We start from the raw sequence: 8,872 nt of genomic DNA on the forward strand, positions 1-8,872 counted from the left end.
GAAGCAGTTTTATGATGTATCTACTATCTCTCCTAATAGCACATACCTGTGAGACTCCTTGTATGATGGTTTGGAAATCCACATACAGCCCTAGAGCAGACTTTCCCCTTAGTAGGCCTTGTCAAGCTCACTAAAAAATCGAAGATCTTGGCTCTATTAACACTATCTTACTAATAAGATGGTTGTTCATCAGGGCCACATAATGAACAATAGATGTATTGCTGCTACTAAAGACTGGTTTGCAATTTTTTGGCATTCTATTTTTGTTTCACAGCTATTTATTCCTTATACAGGAACACTAACGAAGCTGGCAAGTAGTACTGGGTCACACCCCAACATAAGAAGGCAATTCCCAAATTACCTCCATGCAGGTTCCCAAAGACACTTAGTAAATTATTTAATCTATTTATCTATTCATTCAATATGCTCTTATCAAGTCCTTCCTATGTGTATAGCACTGTTCTAAGTGCTGGAGATACAAAGATGAAAGAGAGAGATAGACTTTTCCCTCAAGAGCATATAATTTAATAATGTCAGAATTTATTTTCTGCTGGGAACAAAATTATGTATGTTTGTAAGGTTCCCAGGCAAACCAACAGAAGCCTAAGTTAATCCATTATATAGTTTAACTCTATATAGAGAGCTTAACTATGCATAGAGTTAAGAGCTTAACTCTTAACTCAAATGCTGATATAATTATATAGCATTTTGGACAAAAATGGTTATATCATATATAGTAGGAAATTGGAAAAGAAGAGTTTTCTCATCTGGCACACATGAATCAGCTCGAACAAACTTGTGCAGTGGGTATGGTTTTTGTGTACTCTCCCTAACCTTCCCTTTTAATTACCTTCCCAAATGCTCAGTGTCCTCATGCTGTCTTAACTCTTCACTGTGGCCCCTTGCCGAAGGCCTGTGCAATCTCACAAAATGCTCAGATTTCTACAATTATTCACATGCCTTCTTTGATGTGCCTGATCCAAGCTTGTTGCAAAAAGAAAAATCTGATCAAACTAATCTGCATGAATTTACATTCCTTCCCTCAGCAATAGATCAGTGCCCTTGTCCCCCGATCCCACCTCCTTGGGAAGGTTTCAGGTTTAGGTATTATTTAGAGTTCAATGTATTTTAATAAAAACCACCTGTAATCATTAAATTGCCAGATTCTCTTCTTTAGACTTTCATGTATCTAATAAGAAGTGTTATAAGGTTTTTGGAAATGTTTTTGGGGGGACTTGTGTGTTGTTTAGAATGAGTGCAGGTAAAATGAACTACTTGACTGTCTTCTCAAAATACTTGCATGTTAAGTAAAATACCGATCAGATTGTTCAGCATTAATATTTTCAAGTTTAAATTGATATTGATTATGATTTAATGAAAAATTTAAGATATATTTGCATCTATTGTAATTGTTTGGTCACTTAAAAAATGCCATAGAATGGGAGGAAAGTTATGTTAGCCAATACTGCTATTTCAAAATTTAAGTCTTCTTCAGCATTCATCATATTTTTTTAAAAAGGACATAAAATTTTAAAAAGTAGAATTGTCTCCAAGCTGCCATTACTGCTTATTTTAAAGTAAAGGATATAGGTCCTTTTTTTTTTGATCACCTCTAAAGAGATAAGAATCTATGAAGCTGCTAGGAAAATGAGTCCGTGACCAAAATGTTTACTCACTACAAGAGATCAGAAAATTTTAAACTAAACCTGGAATCTACAAAGACAAAGCAGTCATTTTCTTTGAAAAGTATGTAGGGTTTAGAAACTTTCTGGGATTTGTCTGTAAAAGCACGCCCCGGGCCTAATAGTGACGTTTTAGGGAAATGCTGGCGTATCAAGGTGGGAAGGCTTGGAGGTGGTGCTCTGTGGTCCCCTATGGTGGTTAGGTAGTTCTCAGAAGACAGCACTGGAAATTAGATAATTGCTGATGTCATATTTTTCACACACACAATTTGGTGTCCCGGGGGCTATAAAAGCAGCAGCTTCTACCTTCCTATCACAAGCAGAAGCCTCGAAACAGGTAAGTCCTCCAACGAACTTGGTAGGATTGGCTTGCTGGGTCTATTACTTCTGGATGCTTAATTTTCCCCCTTAATGTTGATTTTGTTTCTCGTTCTCTTGATACCAGGTTCTTCTTCCCTAGTCACCCACTGCTCAGGTTTGCTTTGTCCACGATGGCTGCCCTGCAGAAGTATGTGAGCTCGCCCCTCGGGGCCGCTCTGGCCGCTGGCTGCCTCCTTGTCATGGTGCTGTGCGCCCAGGGAGGAGCGGCTGCACCCATCACGTCGCACTGTAGGCTCAACAAGTCCGACTTCCAGGAGCCCTACATCTTCAACCACACCTTCACTCTGGCTCAGGAGGTACTCATCTCAGTCTTTCTCTTTTGCATCTTAACTACTTGGAACCTGAATAGTTCTTAAAATTTCTACAGAGGACATCTAAGATCTTTAACAGACGAACATTAATCTCTACTGGTATACCTGTCATCACTTTTATGTCTCTTTTAAGGCTTTTTGGAGCTCAAGCTTTACCTCAAGACCTGCCATTTTGCCCTTTAGGATATGCACATTCAGTTTTACCCCCAAAGGAGCCATGTAGTAACCCATCTGACTGTTTATGGTTCCCTTTCCTCCTCTAAGCATTCTTTTGTTTTCTGAAGAGCAAGAAATTCACATTTTCGAGCACTTACTATGTTATGAGCTCTATTCTAGGAGCTTTAAATCCATTCTTTTTTTTTTTTTTTAACTGAAGTATAGTTCATTGACAGTATTATTTAAGTTCCAGGTATACAGCATAGTGATCCACAATTTTTTAAGATTATTCTCCATTTATAGTTATTATAACATATTGGCTATATTACCTATGCTGTACATTATACTTTTCTATCTTATTTTTAAAATTTATTTTGAAGTATAGTTGGTTTACAGGGTCATGTTAGTTTCCAGTGTACAGCATACTGATTCGAGTCTATATATATGTATAAGTATACATATATATGTGTATATATAAAATATATGTATATTCTTCCCCTTATTGGTTATTGTAAAATATTGAGTATGGTTCCTTGTACTATATGGTAACTTCTTGTTAGTTATCTATTTTATACATTGTGGTGTATATATGTTAACCCCAAACTTCTAATTTATCCCTCCCCTCAACCCCTGAGCATCATTTTAAACCCAGGAACTAAAGAGCCCTTTCTTTAGTCCTCACAGTGCTGCTCTGGGAAGAGGGGACAGAGTACAGCTCTCCTTACAAACATTTCTTCTAGCTTTATGATGTCCAGGCACTTAGTCTTTTCTTCTCTTGCAGGCTAGTTTGGCAGATAACATCACAGATGTTCGTCTCATTGGGAACAAATTGTTCCAGGGAATCAATGTAAGCCAGAGGCATGATGCCACTTGTGGTGACTTGGAGCGGTGGTGAGGATGGGCCGGGTCTTGTGGATGTCGCCTAACTTGAGCCCTGCTGTTTCACTTTCACCAGCAGGTGACGAAGCGCTGCTATGTGCTGAAGCAGGTGCTGAACTTCATTCTTGAAGAGGTGCTGTTCCCCCGATCCGATGAATTCCACCCCCATATGAAGAAGGTGGTGCCCTTCTTCTCCAAGCTCAGCAAAAAGCTGAGCCAATGTGTAAGTTCTTCTCCAGCCTAAGTCCGATCCTCCCAGGTGCCTGCCTTTCGTCTTTCTTCTGTGTGGAACCCTCTTCCTTCCCACGCCAGTGCCCCTTCCATGCTGGTAGTAAGAGGTGCCTCCGTCACACCATTACAGAAGTCATTTGGCATCACAACCTATTTGCTTTTGCTTTAATTGAGTCACATTTTGAGTTGATTGTGATGGGCAGGGTCTGAAAGACCATAGGAGACTCATTTGTCCCTGGGAAAAAGCAATTCGGACTATGTGAGATGGGAAAGGTGTTGGGAGCTTTAAGGAAAAATACAAACGGTGCAAATGGATTCACTGAATATAAGTTGATGGCGGGAGGGGATGGGAAAGAGAGAAAGGGAGAAACAAGAAGATTTGATATTTGGCAGTGGGTGGGTGGATGAAGACTGCTGCCCTTTTGATACTGGAAGTGACAAAAATCAGAGGTGCGTGAGCTTGATGCCTCTGCATAGCGAAAACTAAGAAAAATATTTTGGTGGAGTAGGCTGAGCAAAGGGGGCCTAGTATTTATTGAGGAGGGCCCTGTTCACATGAGATATTTTATGTAGGTTTCTTGTTCTGAGCCCGTGTTTTTGATGAGGTGCCGTTATGGTTTTATTCTTGACAGGATTTGCATAAACCACTCCGCTCTTTCCACAAACTTCAACCTCAGTAGGGTTTCCCAAAGGTGAAATGAGGTTCCGTGTAAGGGAAATGACTGGATTTTGGTGTCCCAGGGATTGAAGAGGTCAGAGAATCTAGGTCACTATTGATATCTAGGTCGTTGTGGGCAAAATTGCTAAGAACTTTAATTCCAGATGAATTGTAACATGCTTCAGTTAGGAAGGCTGAGTCTCTAAAAGCTTCAGCACAACAAGGTTAAGCTTGTTACTCTCACTTCCATTTTGTAGCATATGGAGAATGACAACCAGCACATCCAGAGAAACGTACAGAATCTGAAGAACACAGTGAAAAAGGTACTACTAACAACTATTAGTGCTAAATCATTTGATAGAAGAGACAAATATTGTTTTTCTTCCTTTTCTTTCCCTTTTTCTCCCATGTCATGATTTTTTACTTGCCTCTCCTGCCACTGGGTTGATTATTTAGGTGCACATACATATAGATGTGTCTACATGTTTATAAGTCGGTTTCCAAATTTTGCAAATTCTAGAACTGGCTGGGAACTTAAGTCATCTAATATTGTCACCCATGTGCTAGGGATGGCCAGTGTCAGAGTGAGAATAGACTGCAGGACCTCTGAATCCCATCCAGGCCGGAAGTGCTGGATATTACAGTTAGTCTCGTTAGTTCTTAGGGAAATTTAAGATACCTACTGATTCATTTAGTCTGAAGAAGCATTTGTTCAAAACCAGAAAACTGGGTAAAACTCATTTGAAATAATTTTGAAGTTATTCACAGGATGATGTAAAACTTGGAGAAATATACCTAGAACAGCCATAATAAAAGAGCTGGACTTGCACACAGGATGAATTTCTGGAATGGTCTGATACTTATATTTAACTATTAAAATACCCAGCAGCTATTGGTTTTAATTTAAAAGTGAGAGTGAATGACCCCCCAGTTTCTTTTACGCAGTTTCAAATAGAATAGAAGTATTACTATTAGTAATGGATTCATTGTAGGGGAATGAATGTCCACACTGGAAGCCCTCTTTCTTCCTCTTTCCTTTTCCTTCTTTCCTGGCCTCTTCCTTCCCTCGACAATGTGCTAGTGAGCATCTATCTGATATAGGTTAGTGTATATTTTGAGAGAGAATGATATGGTCAGGTGGCCTATTTGGGGGAAAAGAACAACAGGGGAAGGTTCAGCTCAGCTGCTGTGACTCATTCAAAAACCAGAGCTACCATAAGCAGCAGCAAAAGTGATGATTTGGCAAGCAGGTACAATTAAACCTCAGAAACAAGAAGGCTCTGGCTGATGGAATTTTCAGTAACTAGCGTAACCTCAATTCCCTCTTTTTTCCATCTTGATTCTTTTTATAAAAAGTATCTCTTCCCGAATGTGATTTAATGAACATTGTCAATGTCTTCCTTTGATAACTGAAGGATTTGTTGTTTTTCATTGTGAAGATAAATTCTCTTGTCATAGAACTATTAGCTAGACACAGAGGGCTGAATATTAGCATGCCATGGCCAAGAAGTACTTTGGATTTCTGGTGTGAAAAATTCCTCATATGAGCTTACTTTGTTGTCTTTAGTGGAGTGTGGGAGAGAAAAAGCTGATGGGGATTTGTGTGGGAAAACAGATTTTAAAGCTCTTAATCCATTTTAAGGGAATTGACTTTCACATTAGCAATCAGTTGCCATGTGGATGAGTCGTTATACTTTTTTTTTTTTACCCTGTAGTTCCAGAAAGCCTAGTGAGAGAGGAATATTATTGAGAGAAATCTCAGCATGCATAAACACTGGTCAGCACTGTGAAATGGGAGGGCATCTTGAGGGGATAGTAATCCCCTGTCACTGAAGAAAAGCAGAAAGCAGGCTGTAGCCGAACAGAGAACAGACAGTAGAATTCTTTATCATCTTGGGAGTCTTTGAGATATTAAAAAAAATAGCTGTCATTATGTCAAAGGAAGTATCGGAAGGTGGAAAGATGGAAGAAAGCAGGAAGAGAAAGGCCCAAGTCTAGGGGACGATGGTGACTTAGGGCTGCTGTTTCCTTTGAAATAATCTTGAGCACATTTAATAGATTAGACAAGTTGCAGAGGAGGGGATTTAGACTTGTGTTCCCTCTCCCATGGGGTTTAAAAGACTCTTTCGCCTGCTACTTGGAAGGAGGAGAAAAGAAAGTGTGTTAGACTCTGTATCTGGTCTTTCATTGTTAAAGCAACTAGATAGGAAGCATTTGATATTTCCCCCACAAAGGTGAAAACTTGTTTTCCCTCACCTTGGTCAAGAAAATGGAAACAGAAAAAGTCCACATGTTTTGGTAAATGTGGTAGTTTTGATTCAAGACTATTGGTCACAGTCGTGGGGCTCAGAGGCAGGGCAAGGAGGGATGAGTGGTGCTTGGGTCCCCTGGATCCCAGCAGAGCCTCTACCTGCTTGCTCTGGTTCAGCAGTGATTTAACACATCAACCAGCTGAGACTGATGCTCATAGGTGCCCTCTCAGATCAGGTCATATACTTTTGAAAAAGAGCATTATCACTAATCTTTTATAAAAGGCTAAAATTTGGTTTCTGTTCCAACAACCTAACCATCTCATCTCTCTCTAATTTGTTTCTCTTTAGAAAACATGGTATAAATGCTGAAATACTTGTGTGTTCTTATTTTCACAGCTTGGAGAGAGTGGAGAGATCAAAGTCATTGGAGAACTGAACTTGCTGTTTATAACCCTGAAACGCGAATGTGCTCAAGTAGAGCAAGGCTGGAAAATGGATTACTAACCTTTCTCACCTGCTAAACAATAAGATCCCCTGAGGTTTTCTTTTATCCAAAGGAAAAGGGGAAGCCAAACTCCACAGTCCTGTGTAAATTCTAAAAAAAACCCTGGCTTAGCTTCAAAATGAGAACAATGTCACTTGTATCCATAAGATCAGAAGCTAGACCTTCCAAGTATATTAATAACTTTTTATTGTAGTCAGTGTTTTATACACAGAAATTTAACTATTTCCCCACAAAAAGATTACTTTCTATCTCTTTAGAAAAAGCCCCTAAATAACTTCATTTCCATAATCAATACTTATATTTATGAATTAATTTATTGTTACAAGTATATGTCTTATTATTTATGTCACTTTACTAATATGAGTTTATTTATGGAAGCATTATAAAATATTTCTACTTAATTATAAGGTGAATAGTAATATTTATGATAATAATTATGGAGCTATTATTTAGTCTCAATAAACACATTGATATCCTAAATCTGGTTGCTTTGTGACTTTTTTCCCCTTTAATGTTTTCACTACCATCATCACCATCATCATCAAGTAATCATTCCTATTTGCTAAATGGGTCCAAAAGCTGTATATAAATGATTTTATTCCTGACTCTAAGCAAATGAGGTGCTTTTAGTATTATCCCCTTTTACTGGTGAGAAAACTGAATCAGAAACATGTTTAAAATATTGTGTCACTATGAGTAGTTGAATCTTTTTAAGCTAGGTCTATCTGATTTCTAGGGGATCTTCTGTGTTACCTATACAGATTTATTGTGTTGATTCAGCATGTGATTCTGAAAGTAAAAGGGTAAGAAATTTAAAAGAATTCATCTGCATCATTAGCAGTTTGTGGAAAAGAGAAAAGAATGATGCTGGAGGGGAAATACATATTGCCTCTGTTGATATAGATGAATTGCTTTTATTTCTAGGTTGAGCTTGTTAGGCAGGGCATCCTCCAGTTTGCCTGTGAGTCAGGAAAGAAAGGGGAAGCTGATTGAGTTTGGGGAGTCTCATCTGCTAGTGGAGTTTAGCCCTGATAGAGAAGTCATGTGAGTGGAAGATGAAACACACATGAGGGCAAAAGCTGGACGTTGTCAAGATTCGTGCAGCAGTACAGAGAGGAGAATAGAGATAAAAGTTGGACTAGTTTTGTCTAGAAGAATGGACAAACAACACCAGCACTGAAGCTTGTATAGGTCTTTCCATAGAAGGTGAAAGTTGGTGGTCAGCAGTCTAAAATGCTTTCTTCTTCAAAAAACCAGGAATTATTTTAAGGGCACTCACCAATAGTTTGCAAGCTCCTGAAGGATGAGGTCAAGACTGATGATGATTAATATATAGAGCACAAAGAAGCGGTTACCTGTGGGGAGAAGGGCAATGTTCAGGGGAATAAGATTTACAAACTATTAGGTATAAAATAAGCTACAAGGATATATTGTACAGCATGGGAAACACAGTGAATATTTTATAACTATAAATGAAGTATGCTGCTGCTGAGTCGCGTCAGTCATGTCCGACTCTGTGCGACCCCACAGACGGCAGCCCACCAGGCTCCTCTGTCCCTGGGATTTTCCAGGCAAGAATACTGGAGTGGGTTGCCATTTCCTTCTCCAATGCATGAAAGTGAAAAGTGAAAGTGAAGTCGCTCAGTCGTGTCCAACTCTTCTCGACCCCATGGATTATAGCCAACCAGGCTCCTCCATCCATGGGATTCTCCAGGAAAGAGTACTGGAGTGGGTAGCCATTGCCTTCTCCAATAAATGAAGTATAACCTTTATTTTTTTTTTCTGGTTTCATTCACGTTATTATTCTCTTTATAAAA

General features: G+C 39.1%; 1 protein-coding gene across 1 annotated transcript; it reads left to right on the forward strand.

Moving 5' to 3' along the window:
* Nucleotides 1-2,173: 2,173 nt before the first annotated feature.
* Nucleotides 2,174-7,054, forward strand: IL22 (interleukin 22). Its single transcript, XM_068972167.1, has 5 exons — nucleotides 2,174-2,359; nucleotides 3,312-3,377; nucleotides 3,486-3,632; nucleotides 4,556-4,621; nucleotides 6,947-7,054. Exons 1-5 carry the CDS (start codon nucleotides 2,174-2,176, stop codon nucleotides 7,052-7,054), a joined length of 573 nt encoding a protein of 190 aa, XP_068828268.1.
* Nucleotides 7,055-8,872: the final 1,818 nt, after the last annotated feature.

The sequence above is a fragment of the Capricornis sumatraensis genome, chromosome 4, assembly GCF_032405125.1.
Source record: "Capricornis sumatraensis isolate serow.1 chromosome 4, serow.2, whole genome shotgun sequence".
Taxonomy (NCBI): Eukaryota; Metazoa; Chordata; class Mammalia; order Artiodactyla; family Bovidae; genus Capricornis; species Capricornis sumatraensis.

Bases quoted from the DNA above. Each gene is read 5' to 3' on its own strand.
- IL22 (XM_068972167.1), top strand. From the start codon at position 2,174: ATGGCTGCCCTGCAGAAGTATGTGAGCTCGCCCCTCGGGGCCGCTCTG. The intron at 2,360-3,311 runs GTACTCATCTCA...CTTCTCTTGCAG, and splicing joins CCTTCACTCTGGCTCAGGAG to GCTAGTTTGGCAGATAACAT. The intron at 4,622-6,946 runs GTACTACTAACA...TTATTTTCACAG, and splicing joins TGAAGAACACAGTGAAAAAG to CTTGGAGAGAGTGGAGAGAT.